This window comes from Amphiura filiformis, chromosome 15, assembly GCF_039555335.1.
Source record: "Amphiura filiformis chromosome 15, Afil_fr2py, whole genome shotgun sequence".
Lineage (NCBI taxonomy): Eukaryota > Metazoa > Echinodermata > Ophiuroidea > Amphilepidida > Amphiuridae > Amphiura > Amphiura filiformis.
Window position 1 is genome coordinate 26,062,965 of NC_092642.1, and position 15,314 is coordinate 26,078,278.

At 37.6% G+C, this 15,314-nt stretch overlaps 1 protein-coding gene across 2 annotated transcripts in view; it reads left to right on the plus strand.

Moving 5' to 3' along the window:
* The window catches only part of LOC140171435 (hydroxyacyl-coenzyme A dehydrogenase, mitochondrial-like), a 43,777-nt gene that overhangs the window by 1,595 nt on the left and 26,868 nt on the right, over positions 1 to 15,314 (plus strand). For both annotated transcript variants that reach the window (XM_072194695.1, XM_072194693.1), the window contains exons 2-3: positions 8,432 to 8,560; positions 9,844 to 10,001. In XM_072194695.1, coding sequence (XP_072050796.1) covers positions 8,432 to 8,560; positions 9,844 to 10,001 — 287 coding nt within the window. The remainder of the gene's footprint in view (positions 1 to 8,431; positions 8,561 to 9,843; positions 10,002 to 15,314) is intronic.

A 15,314-nucleotide genomic window follows, 5' to 3' on the forward strand; every position in this document is an offset into this window, starting at 1 on the left:
TGACTCATGATTTGGGCTAACATTTTGGCAACACTGCTGGAGGTCAGTGGGTGCATATACAGCAGAAACACGGCGTTGATCGAAGCCGTTCGGAGAACGAATATTGACATTTTTCGTATGTACATGTATGAAAATTTAAGAAAATATTATACAGTGTGTCGGTAATATGTCACGAACTATTTCATGATATTTTGGAGACAACAACTAACTTGAGGAAGAAGTTTTATTCATATACATGAAATTGTACTCTGTATGGCAACTGCGTACATGTATCACACGTACATGTAAACAAGTACGTTACATACGATAACATCCTTACAAGTTCTAACTTTACGTATCACAAGCTATCGGTTGTTCATACGAAAGTTAGAACATTTCGAACAAACCCAAGTTGGCTCTCATGATCGAGAATTAATTATTTTGGCTTTACGCAGTATCCACGTCAAAGGCTTGGCATGTACACATGTATGGCCTATGGGTATATAATTTAGGTATGCCAGGCAAACCTTAGTTAACACACTTGCTAGTCAGCGAAATTCGCCTAGACTGGGGACTAAACACAATACATATTACATAGAAATTTCAATTTTTTTCAAGAACAGGTCGGTCAAGGAAACCTAAATATGTTTTCTAGATACTTCACTTGACCCAAATATATGATTTTTTATTGTGATGAGACACCATACTCGGCAGTGGGGTTTGACTCCCACCCTTTTTATTTTACCCCCACCCTTTTTATTGAGGCACCCTTTATACTGAAAATTCCTGACCCCACGCTTTTTACTGAGGCACCCTTTATACTGAAAATTCTTGACCCCCACCACTTTTTCCGCTATTTGTAAACATTGACGAAGTCACACACAATTTGGTTCGAAGTAAATCAAGTACGCCGAATTCTGCACCTATTTCACACGTGTGAGTCTGATGTTTTGATACATTACGTGAACAATGCAAATTATATGTGAAAAACTACTACTGTACTGTATAATAAGCATTTAAATGAATAACTGTACTTTTATGGCGTTCAAATGTTGTTCTTGTCATGAACCCTGACGTACGCTGTTTTCAGCGACTATATCCTACTTCCGTGCTGCTTCGCTCAATCAATTATGCATGATTAATGACGTCACACATACGATCGATGTAAAGAAAAATAACACATCATGGAAAATCGGACATTTGCATATATGATGTATGTGTTTTGGCCCTGGGGTTTCCGGGAGGATATAGTGTACATTGTGCTGGACACTCGTACTGCATCAAATGGAATTTTATCTTGCGACATGGTGTGCGAGTTTTGGTGATTTTTCTTGGAACTATGATTATTTTATCATTCAATAAAAATATACTGTAAGTTAGAAGAAGCCCCACGCTTTTATTTTAATCCCACGTTTTATATCATTCCACGCTTTTTACCCAAAAAGTTTAAACCCCCACGCTTTCACCAATTTTCAGAATTTTGAACCGGCACGCATTAAAAAGCGTGGACTGCCGAGTGTGGACACTCACACATGGAATTTTAGATTAAAAAAAGCTGCTATCATCATGAGACTAAGATCTAGAAACACCCCCAGTAGCCTTTGTCATATGTCCTTCGGTCGATATATGTGACTCAAAACTATTAAACAGGTCGATACAAAATGGCCATGCGTGGCGGTGGATTCAACCTACCATGGCGATTTCTGCCATGAAGATATCGGGCGATGACACTGTGCCCGTAATGCTGTTTTGGGGAATTTTGCTAGCAGAATCTTTTTGATGAAAGTCGATCTTTGAAAAGATGTAACTTTGCCACGGAAAGTGCTATGACAAAAAGGTTTTCAGTTTAGGCTTTCTTTACTCAAGGGCTTTAATTTGATATATAAAATGATGCAGTTTGATGGCAAATTTAAATTCACCTGGCATACCTATATAATTAGACAATAATAACTGCACACCATCTATTTTGAGGTCATTGTGTGAAATTGGAGGGTTTTGTTTTGGGGCGAGGAAAATACTGTTTTGTGTACAATGATTACTACGCTTTTTAGCCTAGGCCTGGCTTGAGCATTTCAAGCCTGGCACTGCTTGTCAATATCAGGACCCAAGCATCATGCCCGGCATCATGAGCGCGAGCATGCAAGTGTCTCTGCAGGCGTGACCCGGGGGCACTCACATGTTAAGGTGGTACGGGTATGTGCGGCGCTCAAGGGTCCCTTTTTCAGGCTCTCCGGCAGTTCCTTAAGCCCCACATTTGGATCTGCTCCAGTTCTTTGAGCCTCAAACTCTGACAATTGTAGCTCTTTAAGCTCAAATTTGGAAATAATTTAGAAATTTTAGCTCAACAGCCTATAATTTGGCCCTAATTTCAGTTCTTCAAGCCCCTATTTTGCCCGAAAATCAGTTCTTAGTTCCCAAAGTTCGGCGCTCCGCGCCGCACACCCCTACCAAAATTTAAGTTGAGTGCCCCCCCGGGCCCGGGGGGCGTGACCGTTTACCGAGGACTGTTTTACAAACTTGCAGAATGATCCGAGAAAAATAGAATGGAATGATGCTCAAAAAATGAATTTAAAAAACAGTTCCAGGTTTAAATTACCTAGCCCGAGGTAGCCTACTTACATCGTCACACCTCCGTCACTGTCTATGATGACTGACGAATTGCGTTCGCGTTTTCACAAATAATAAAATATGATTGGATCACACGCATCATGCATACAATGTATTCATGAGGTTATGAATCAGAAATAATGGCACCAAAGTGTGACAAAAGGGTCAAAATTACAAACAGTGATCAGAAATGTAATTGTTGTCTTATTGTAAGCATAACATATTGAAGAAAAAATTAAAAAAATACATCAGTGATGTTACTAAATATATATTTTCAACTGGTTTATTGGCAAAAGTAGTCCAAAATTTTCATCAATTTTAGCATCACATTGTTCTTCAAATTGATGTAAGTATCCATCAAAGTAGTGCTATTGTGTAGTGCTACTGTATAGTACATGTACCTGTATGGCCTCAAATATTTTATAATTTTTATAAACTACGGTACATTTTCTAAAACAGTCTTTGTAATATTTTGTTGACAACATCTATGGCCCTCTCAAAAAAGTCACAGAATTTAGGTGACTTGCGTTCAATTTTATTTTTTGAGCCCAGCTTGCATGATTTTGTAACACTCCTGCACAGTGTATTTTACCCATACGAAAAATCATTCCGTACCGTGCATGCACAGATCACTGACAGTGACGCAATCAACCAATCAGCAGTTGGAAAATTGTTAACCCAATGACGTCATCGCTGCATTTTCATTGATAAAATTCAGAATCGTTCAAAAACATGAGTTTTTAAAATTTTTGCAAATATTTAATTTTTTTGTGTACATGAATGTCACTGTCTGTCTCAAATTAACATTGTGTATTATCGTAGCGTTGAATGCGCTGAAGCTTGTGAGGCGGGTCCGTCACAAATTTGGCGGTTCTGTTGTTTTTTGTGACATTAAAAATCCCATCTTTCGCATGGCTGCTGTGTGTGTGTGTGAACGGGGGTCAGCTACACGTATGCACGCATGGATTCTGATGATAACGACCTGCAATCTGCATGCATAAACACTAGTGCTGCTGACTGAGTGTACCAATCGTAGCAGGCTTGTGCATTTCAATGTTCGCAAGTAATATTCATGATGGTGACCAATCCCACGCACATGATTGGCTGGTTTTGGGCATGTGATATAGTCATTAGTTATTAGTAGTGCTTTTGCTCATTTGCATCCAGATAAAAATCGGTTGGCAAGTTTGATTGTGAATTGTGTGTATTTGATAGGGAAACAAAAAGCCGCTGACCTACCAACCCTTCCACATGAAGAGGCCCTGTGGGCAAGCAAATAATTGTTTTCGGCCAAGTTTCATTGTGATAGCGCTGATGGGTTTGCGCCAAGATATAGTTGTTAACCTCCGGCTTGAAGCTCAGCCAATTTTGGTTGGAGGTTATTGGACCAAGTATAAATAAGTGAGCTGAGGATGGAAGGAATGATCTCTGGTGGCTGACCAGGTTGGATATTGGAATTTTGACAGCTTGGTTGTGGGTAGCGTTGGGCGACATGCACCTTTCTGGAGTCGACTAGTCGGTAGCTTGAAAGTCGCGACTTTGGCGGATAAAAAATTATTGTTGTAAATATGACATGAAAACAATGCATACGCTATGTTTTGGTGACCTAACTTGTATTAAGAAATATTGAATAAGCTTACATGCGCTGCAGTATGAAGTTACCGTATCCCTGCACTTTGATCGGAGATCCAAAAAAGACTTTGACATTAGAAGCAGTGTTAGAAATATGCCTCAAAACGTTACAGACCAGCCGGGCCTGTAACTAAAAAGTTACCGGCCAGCCGGGCCTGCAACTACACTGCTAGTCAGAAAAGTTACCGGCCAAGCCAAAAAGTTACAGGCCAATGGCCGGCTGACCGGCCCTATTTCGAACGCTGATTGGAAGAAGTTGAGTCGCCGACTGTTAAAACAGTCGCGACTACGACTGAAGTCGACTTCGTCGCCCAATACTAGTTGTGGGATGAGACAGAAGCGACGCAGACGAGGATCAATGATCATGTGATCTGGTAACAGGTGTTGAAAGAGTTCTGGAGCTTCGCCATAGAGCATCCTATGAAATAGAGAAATGGCTCCCACTGCTCTTCTACATGTACATGTATGTCCCAGGTGGATGTGGTGTATTTGATAGTTCTTTCCATCTTCTTCTGAGATGCCAATGATACATGTACATACTGCTCTTCTTTGTATGTACAAGTACGTGTAGCATCAAGTTTAGATAGAGAGGTGGGTGAAGCACCCATCCACGTGGATGGAGCTGGCATATTCCATCTTGGATTGGATCATGTCTTATATATATAGTTGCTCTCTGAGAATGAATAAGGTAGGGAGCCGCACGACAAAGATGACCCAGATGTTGGCTGGCTATTCCTGCCATCTTGTTCACTACAGGAGTCCATGACAAGTCTTTGTTTATAGTTTTAAAGACCAAGTAGGTCAGTTTTATCAAGTTCAAGTTCAAGTTCAATTTTATTAAATACAATCAGGCCTTTGGCCCATAGTATTACAAAATATTTTGCATTATAAAGCATCACAAATACACAAACAACACCACAAATTATTTTAAATAATTATATAACTTGTAAATGAGAAAAACAGTATATCTGTCTTCCAAAGTTGTTCCAAAACTATGGAGGCCAGGATGACTGGTTGGAGCATCTCTGCGGTTGGCAATAATGGTTGTCTTGCACTTGGTGACTCCAAACAGAACATTCCATGTGTTTACCCATGTCTCTATTGCTTCGAGGTCTACATCGAGTGATGTTGCAGTGCCAATTCTATCTTCCTTGGATTTGATTCATGGATGGCATGGATTTGTAAGTCTGATACTCCAATAGTGATGTCGCCAATGAACATAATAAACAGAAGTGGTCCAAGGATGACACCTTGTGGGACACCAGTATATAGATTTTTCAGTTATTTCAGATATTTGTGGCACCCTGTATCAACTTACAAGTTGCATAATTGTCTTCCTTACACTTTCAGCTTTATGATGATATAATTATAAGACTTGTAGCCTGTAGGTTTCTGACAAACCTGAGATGAATTACAATAATTTTTGTGTGAAAGCATGATTATTTTTCTAATTTTGATCATGTAACACGTGTTGAATTTCCTTGTAATATTCTCAACATTTTTAGTGACAATTTTGTTATAATTTTTTTCCTTGTAATAGAAATGTCCCTGATGAGTCTATGGTTCAAAACCAGACCCAAGAAAACAACTTCTCTCTTCATCCTTCTTGCTTGCTTGCTTGCTTGCTTGCTTACTTACTTACTATTACCTTGTAATATAAATGTCCCTGATGAGTCTATGGTTCAAAGCACAACCCAAGAAAAAAACATCTCTCTTCATCTTCTTGCTTGCTTGCTTGCTTGCTTGCTTGCTTGCTTGCTTGCTTGCTTGCTTGCTTGCTTGCTTGCTTGCTTACTTACTTACTATTACCTTGTAATATAAATGTCCCTGATGAGTCTATGGTTCAAAACCAGACCCAAGAAAACAACTTCTCTCTTCATCTTCTTGCTTGCTTGCTTGCTTGCTTGCTTGCTTGCTTGCTTGCTTGCTTGCTTGCTTTCTTTAATAACAATAATAAAACAGCATTTATATATACATGTAACATGCACTTTACACTTTGGGAAAATCAATTACAAAATAATGCTACAGCATATTACAATGAATTCAGTATAAAAGTTGATAGGCTTAAAAAATACTACACAAACATCATAATAAAAATATATTTTACTAGACCAGCTGTGAAATGCAATATAATAAAAATTTATAGAATTAGAGAGCACACTAGCACAGAATTGCACAGCAATAAAATGACAATACACAGGAAAAAAATATGCACATGGCACGGCCCTGCAAGGTGCTAACACTTCAAAGTGTTCATAGTTCTGGTCGCTAGGGTTCAAATCCCTGCACAGGCATGGAATCCTACGTAATAAATATGTATCATGTTAAGCTTCCATCTAGCGATCAATAACCTGAATAACCATTGTGTAATTCAATTCAATGCACAAGCTCATACACATGTGGTTCTTTGATGTCAATCGCATACAATATAACCCGTGATCAATAATGACCGTTGGTCAAGTGAAAAATTATGTACATTATATGCAGATTCATCATTTATGCATATTGCCTTGAAAATCATAAAAAGCAACTGCTTGATCAACCCAAATGATTTTATTAGCGTTATTTCTAAACCAAATTTCAAAACCACAAAGTGTTTTACCTGACTTTTGACCCAGAAATGTATGAATTTGATGAGGAATTGTGATGAAAAACAATATTTTACAAGTCAGATTCAGAAAGAGAAAATCTCATTACACACGTTAATTACATCATTCACAATCCAAACATAGATGGTTAAGTTCATGGAGAATGTTACAAACTGTTGTATCTTTTGCCATATTGTTTTTCTATAGGGAATAATGTTTTATCGTTAAAATCGGACATGAAAACCTATCAAAAACACAACAAAAAGCGTGCATCGCTATTTGTATGCATGAAACAAATTATAAGAATTGTACAGAAGTGACCTAACACTTATGAAGGCTGTATCTTGAGAAAGCGCATGGTCTGATGCTAGAATCTTGGCAAGGACACTCTGGTGAAATAAAGAAAAATATATGTGAATGATTTTGTGTGACTTTTGAGCGTTAAATGTTTCAAAATTTTAAAATGAACAAAATGCAAGTAACTATGATGTCATCAACATGACAATAATATTCATGATAAATAATTATTGCTCCCTAAAAAAGAAATGGTTAACAAATGGTTTGAATACATCGTACGACATTATAGTAACTGTATCTAGAAATTTGTGAAAGTTACTTGTCAATTTTCGCCAGAAACAAGCTTTTTCTACGGTTACTGCCCAGCTCATTAGCGCGATATGGGATATTCTTTACCTCGAGTTTACTGCCCTCTGTTGACGACAGGGCTTCGAACTCTTATCAAGGCGATCTAAGAAGTGCAGGGCCGTGATGGGCCCCCAAAAACAATAACCAGCAGACCAGTCGATACACCTAGAATACCATAGCATACACAAATTAACATAAAAATGACATGAAATCAAGAAAAACAATCCAATAAATGTACAACCACTTGTCCACTTCCCAACATGGATGTTGGGAAGTGATGCGAGTACATGCATACCATGCATGAGAGACCCACCAACATGGCTTCCTTCCTTCCTTCCTTCCTTATTTTGTTCCTTTCTTCATTTCTTCCTTGCTTTCTTCCTTCCTTGCTTTCTTCCTTCCTTGCTTCCTTCTTTCCTTTCTTCCTTTCCTCCTTCCTGCCTTCCTTCCTTTTTTTTCTATCTTCCTTCATTTCTTCCTTGCTTTCTTCCTTCCTTGCTTTCTTCCTTGCTTCCTTCTTTCCTTTCTTCCTTTCCTCCTACCTTCCTTCCTTCATTCCTTCCTTCCTCCTTCCTTCCTTCCTTCCGTTGTTTCTTTTTTTCTCTCTTTCATTCCTTCATTTCTTCCTTCCTTGCTTCCTTCTTTTCTTTCTTCCTTTCCTCCTTCCTTCCTTCCTTTTCTTCTCTTTCACACCTCTTTTATTTCTTTTTTAACCTAAGGGAGTGCTTTTAATTATTTTAAGTTTATAAAATTATAGGCGAGCTAAATATAACTCTCCTAATAACAACATTCAGGTGAGCTACAGCTACAGTGTACATACATGTACACCTACTCTCCAGTCCTGAGGAAGTTTACAAGAGCTTTTTGGAAACTGATCTCTCTTTCTCACCTCAAAAATCTTTCAAAAAAAAAAAAAAAAGGCTGCTCAACAGTTTCACACTTCTCTGAATTACAAGTCTGCTATTTTTGTTCTTTTACAGGTAGCAGCCCAGACTGGTCATGATATTGTAGTAGTGGATCAATCAGAAGAAATCTTGCAGAAATCACAAGCCATAATTTCCAAGAGTTTGGCAAGAGTGGCCAGGAAGAAACATGGAGAAGATACATCGGTAAGTACTGTGTCCACACAGTTTTGTGTACGGTATACATGCACAGTGCATGATTGAAATAAGGGAGGCCTTGTTCCAAAAACCTGTGAATATTACTGCGGGCCCGCCGATGACCTTGCCTGTGGCTTGTGACCCGTAATTTTTTGTCACCAAAGTCAGTAAGATGGACTGAATGCTGGCTTCATCATCAATCCATGCATTGATTATCTTGTTGTTGATCTGTGAGTCTGAAGTCTTACAAAGTGTCGCAGATATGTACCAATGTATCATTAAAATTATTACCATTTTTGGGCTTGGACCTGTAAAAATTGATGAGGGCCCATAGATCATGAGATTTCAAACCCAAGAAGATTCAAAAATGGTTTATTTCGAGTACTGCATAAGTGCATATACACAAGTCATGTACAGGCCTCAAATTTTTATTTTGGGGGCAATGGCAAAATCAAAGAAGGGCACCAAGGCCAAAAAGTGATGAAGAATGCCTTGAAGTTGATGAAGATCTGTAGACACAAAGGCCAAAACTGAAAAAGGGCAGGCAATTAATGGCATTGGTGGCCTCCGTGAAATTTGAGCCCAGGTCATGTATGACGTGCATGTCTGGGGAGGGGAGGTTTGGGCTTGAGCCCCCCCCCCCCTGGAATTTTACCAAAAAACGGCCTATTTTGGGTATATATCTACTCATGTGGGCTACCAGGCTCCCCTGGGTTTCTGGGCACACACTTTCATAACAGGTGCATCTCTATACTGAATATGATATACAACTTCTGCACAATTGTTTCAATTTTAAAATTAATATTTTACTATTTTGTATAAATCATAAATGAGTATGTACTATGTATTGGTTATAGGGTGCAACATTGGTTCTTTTATACATGTATGTATATTTTATGCCATGTCCAATCATGTGTGCATTCCACCCTTGAAGAGCTTGGGTTTTTGTACATCATCATACATCATCATTTTATTTCATTCAAATTAAACATACAAAATATAGAAAGACACAAAATTTGAATGAGGAGATGCTCAAAAGGCCTGAAGCGAGCAGAGCACCCCTTTACACCTAAGTTACAACATTACATAAACTTACCAAATAAAAGAAGAAAAAAAAAGAAGAAGAACAGATCGTGCAAAGAAAGGACCATTATAAACATTTTAATAAAGAGACATTTCACAGTTCTCACAAGAAATTGATAGTTTGGGTGGGGATATGATTTCAGTAGTTGGGTGGGGATGGTTTCAATGTTCAAGTTTCAATTTTTCTTCTCTTAAATTTTTGCATGTAGGATGCAGCTGAGTTTGTAAATACTACCATGTCAAGAATTAAGATGCACACCGACCCAGAGGAGGCCTGCAAGAATACAGATCTCGTTATTGAAGCAATTGTGGAAAATTTAACAATCAAGCAAGATCTTTTTAGCAGACTGGATAAAGTAGCACCTCCGTAAGTATGACACTTACAAAACTGTGTACAGAATTTCGCGAACATTGTAAATTAGATATATGTGACATTTAAGACAAGTGGCTAAATCGAACTTCTACCTCCAACCTCTAACCCCTAACAGGGCCTAGATTTCGTGTCAGTTTTAGGGATTCAATCATGTTTCACCGTTGTTCACCGATTAACAACGATGCGTCCGCGTCGTCTGCGTGGTTTACTTCAGCGGGCAGCTTTAGCTGCCTGAGCGAAGTAAACTACGCAGACGAGCCGGACGCGAGTTGTTAATCGGTGATGAACAACGATGAAACATGATTGAATCCCTTTCAACAACGAAAGCAAGCTAAAGGTCGTCTAATTCACATGATTCTGTCATTCGGAATGTCTGTTTGTCTGTTACCACTCAACCTTACAAGAAGATTGGTGATTTCTCTGTTGAATTTTACGCGCAAATGTGTAACGCGTACATGTAACCTTGCGTTCGCGTATACGCTACTAGACTGTGGATTCATCACCGATTAACAACGCTTGGCTCCTGTACAAAGGTATATGAAGAGTTGTTGAATACGAGAATCAAAACCATCCGAGTCGCTTCACTTACTGCATGATTCAATGAAAGAAATTGATTCTCACAACAAATGTTACGAGAATCATTACGAGAATCGATTCAGTGATTCTTGTCGAATCTGAGGCCCTGCCCTAACCCTAATTAGCATATCGTCACCCTCATAAACAAAAGTCATTATTACATGTTTCTCATTTGAAATTATGATTTTCTGACTAATAAACCCATAATTAATCAAATTGCCAGCAGCATAATTAATCAAATTGCCAGCAGCATTCTTCATTAACTTGTGGAACACATCAAATGAGATTTGTTATGAGGGTGACGATATGGTGATGTCTCTGTCCAGGGTTGTCACTAGACTGAATTTAGTGCCGGCTAAATTTCCATGATATTTGTCCAAAATACTCTCATGCGTCACTTTCCAGCTGTTTTTTAGGGTAAAAAGTACAATTTCTCTACTTTAGTGCCGGTTGGCAAGTCCTCATATTCCCTTGAGTGCCGGTTGGTCTGCCTGAGTACTGGTTACTACCGACCGGCACCGACCAGTGTAGTGACAACCCTGTCTCTGTCTTTAAATGCCACATCTACCATATATTATGCACATGTATAACTTTTCTGAGTGACCTGATAATCAAACGTCCAGATTTGGGATAGCCTACCTCATGGCAATATCAGTCTGTGCAAGCTCGGACTAGCATGCACTGATATTTAAGTTACAGGAGCTCAATCATAACAAGGGAGGGAGGGAAGCAGGGGAAGGAAGTCAAGCATGCTAAGGGCATTTTAGATTGCAGGTCACTTAGTAATTGATGAGTCAAAACAGGTTGTCACACTATGAGCATGCAAAATATTATCATTCCATTTGAATACATTTTGTAGTTCCATGACTTTCATTCAAGTAGCCCAGCTCAAAAGTTAGACCTCAAGTTGTGGAGTGTGAGTTTTTGTACCCAAAATATTCAGAGGTTATTTTATGAGTGTGCAAGCATATTGGGGTTAAGGAACTGTGTACTGGCGCATGGTTTTTAAGATCCTAGTGTCACTACAGTCACTGTGTATATTTTGTGTCTGCAGTTTAAATTGCACCTGATATTGTTGCACACAATGGTCTATTAACAAGGGTATAGTTAGTGGCTTTCCATGCTTTCTTGTGTTGTTATGGGTTATTACAATTGAAATCCATGCCCCCCATGACTTTGGTCTTCCACGCAGGTCCGGGGAGATTTCAAATGAAGTCTTACATGATTCAGGTAACCCCATTTCCTGTGTGGGAGGTTGTGACAAGTAGTGCTTAAAAATAGTATCATATTTATTATTATCATGCTATAGTACATTCAGGCTACGTCACATACCATCAGTAGCATAACAGGGGGCAGAGTGGTCTTCAGATGGCTCTGTGCCGCAAAAGCCAGCTTCATACTGGGAAGAAATCAAGAATTGCCCTTACTTTTTCAGCATTCTAAAGTACACAGGAAGTGATTCAATGAGACAAAAGCATTTTATATGTCCTGTATGTTTATAAATTTAGTCACAATTGGAAATATGAACATACTACCAATATTTTAAGATGATGATTGTGGGGGAAGTTCATGGTGTTATGAGTAATGTTTTTACTTGACCCTTATTATCATTGAAGAATGCAGATAACAGAACTACAGAAGGTTGAAAAAAAAAGCAGTTTTCTTGTTTGTATTTTATAGCGGTTTTATGTAGGCCTACATTTCAAGCAATTTGACACATGATCATGAATAATTCATGATGCCAATTATTGGCAAAAGGACTCATGATTTCATACCTATTTGCTGTTTGGTTTGGAACTTATATCAGTATTTTGGAGAAAAAAACCTGAAAAAAAGATTCATTTTTCAGACCAACATCACTGTCAGAATGAAAACAATGAATGTTGTGTAAAACCCTTGATTGCTACCAGTTGTTTCAAAATGTTTAATTCTTGTTGATTTGGAAAATCAAAAAGACAATTCTGCACAAAAAAAAAGAAACTGCACAAAAAGTGCACAGAAACTGCACTTTTTGCACAGAAACTGCACAAAAAGTGTCTGTACACTTAAAAAACAAAACCAAAAACCATTTTTTAAAGACACTATTTTAAAACCTAAATTTGCAAAATAAAATGGACGATAGATCTATGGAGGATATTGAAATTGCTTTTGTTTTCAGTGTGTCTTAGTTGTGTGCAGTATATAATTAGAATGGAGCCTGTGTGCATGCTGACCATCACAGCACCAGTAAGGTAATTAAGGATCACATAGTTGATTGCTTCTAAATGAGCAAGAGAAATTAAATGAGAAATATTCATCCTACATGTACTTGCATTTGATATTTTTTTGTGCATATAAACCAAGCGTAACTGTTATTGACATGACAAATGAAATTTACTCAATATGTTTTGCAAGCTATCAAATTGGCTGTAAAAATTTGAGTCTCTGTGCCATAGTGCTGGATGAAATGCTATTTTGAAATACAAAAACAAGACCATGCAATCATAATTATTATTGTGTTATTATCAAGTGTAATTTCCACAGATTTTAAATGGCACTTTTTTGTTTCTTTAAAACCATATTATCCAAAAGCAATAGGCAATGTGAAATTATTTGGAATAATATAATAAATTAAATAAAATGTGGCCACCATGATGTTGATCATTTTAAAAATTATACAAAGAATTTCAGAATTCAGTACAGTAAAATTATAATCATATCAAGAAAAATATATTTCAGTCATATCAAGTAAAATATGTGTGCATGCCATTTGTCAGTAGCAATGTTCCTGCCTACTCCTTATTGCAGAAAAATACAGAACTAATTTTATGGGATTAAAAATATAATCCTGTTTTGCCAAATTAAATGAAACATAGCTAAATCCTAATCCTTTAGTTAGTCCTAACTAGCAATAAAAGTCCAATTTTAATATTTGGAAATTTTTTAGAAATAAGGGCCAAAAACATGCATTTTTAGTATCCTGCGACAATCAAGCCCAAAGACTTGTACTAAGACTAATAATTTCAGTTTATGTATTCTAATTTTTGGAAAAGACATGTTTCATTCTTATAACCAACCATTGAATTTAACACAAAAAAAGCGAAAATTAGAGCACAATTTTGGCATACTATACTCAAGATTTTGAATGCTTAGACTTGTTCCAAGTCTGTGATTTTTGTGACTTGATTGTCAGAAAACATGCCGAAAATGCATGTTTTTGGCTCTTTTTTTCAAGAAAGTAGTAAAATAGTGAACTTTTTCTTTTATCTCCAGTTAGGACTTAATGAATAACTAGGATTAAGCTATGTTTCATTTCACAGAACTTTATAATATTTTTTTAACCCCCAAAAATTAGTGCTGTATTTTTCTGGAATGGGGAGTAGTTCCTGTACAGTACAGTTTAGGCCATACATGTAAGTAATTCCATATGAAAATTGACCTGCGATAAATTAAAACAAAAAGCCTCAATTTTATATTTTATATTGTTTTCTTCAATCCCTCTGGTTCCATATCTAAATGAGCAAGACTAATTTTCAGCCATGTGGCTGTAATTGGAGCACAGGGGTAGAGGGGTAGTGTACTCAAATGTCAGACCCCCTCTTTTTGGGCACGCGTGTCGCGACATTCATTTTCTTCTGAGTTTAGACATTCATATCTTCCCCTAGGGGTAAGCTACAGGGCTACAAATTGGAATCTAGGGTGTCTTTGACCCAACTAACCAGATTCTGGACTCATAAACAATGTATCTCATCCCCATTTGATGATATAGACATATAAAAATGCATGTTCGTGTTGACGCACATGACATATTCCTGTTTTTGACCCCCCCTCCTCTTCATCCTAGATGTCAGACATCATCTATTTTGCCTTTAGTAGGCAATATAGGTTCAGGTGTGACGCCCTATAGCAGGGTAGACCACTCATTGGCTTAATAAAAATTTCACAGGGGCTCAAAGATGACTCCTCGGCCAAAAGACCCCCCGTTCGTGACCCCATTTGACCTTGTGGGAAATAATCCACCATAACCAAACTCACACAAATTCAAAATACTTGCATGATGTTCCTCTGTACCAAAAATCTTAGTGGTGTCAAGCCATCTTCATGGTTAAATTAGTGTTTGAATCTCTCATTGAAATACACAGTAAATTGATGAACTTCGCATTTTGGGAATTAGAACATTACTGTGTATTTCAATGCGATCTCCAAACAGTCATTTAACCATGAAAATGGCTTGACACCACTTTGATTTCTGGTACAGAGGAACATCATATAAGTATTTTGAATATGTGAGAGTTTGATTATGGTGGGTCATTTCCCACATAATAAAATTTGGGTTGGTATTTAGGACAATTTTGTGTGTATTTCAATGGGAAGTGGACAAAAAGAAAAAAAAAACATCAAATATTCAACGAGCCATAACTCAGAAACGACAAGGAGTTGAGACCTACCGTTTGAAATGTGTTCATTTGACCCATAGGTCTATGATATAAGCGATTTTAAAGAAAATCTGAGAGGGTGACCAGCCAACCTTTTCTGAAAATTAGGTGAGTTGATATGGAATGACTCGCAAGTTTAAACTTGGGTCACATCATAACGTGGTGTGATCAAGTATAATCAATTGTATGTCATTAATTATTCAATTATTGTTTGCATATAATTTTCATTTTAATGTTTAGAAATTTCTACTTTTTTGTACTTTTTTTTTGTATTTTTTCTGTAACAGCAATTTAGCTTTTTTTTCAGAAGCTCTAC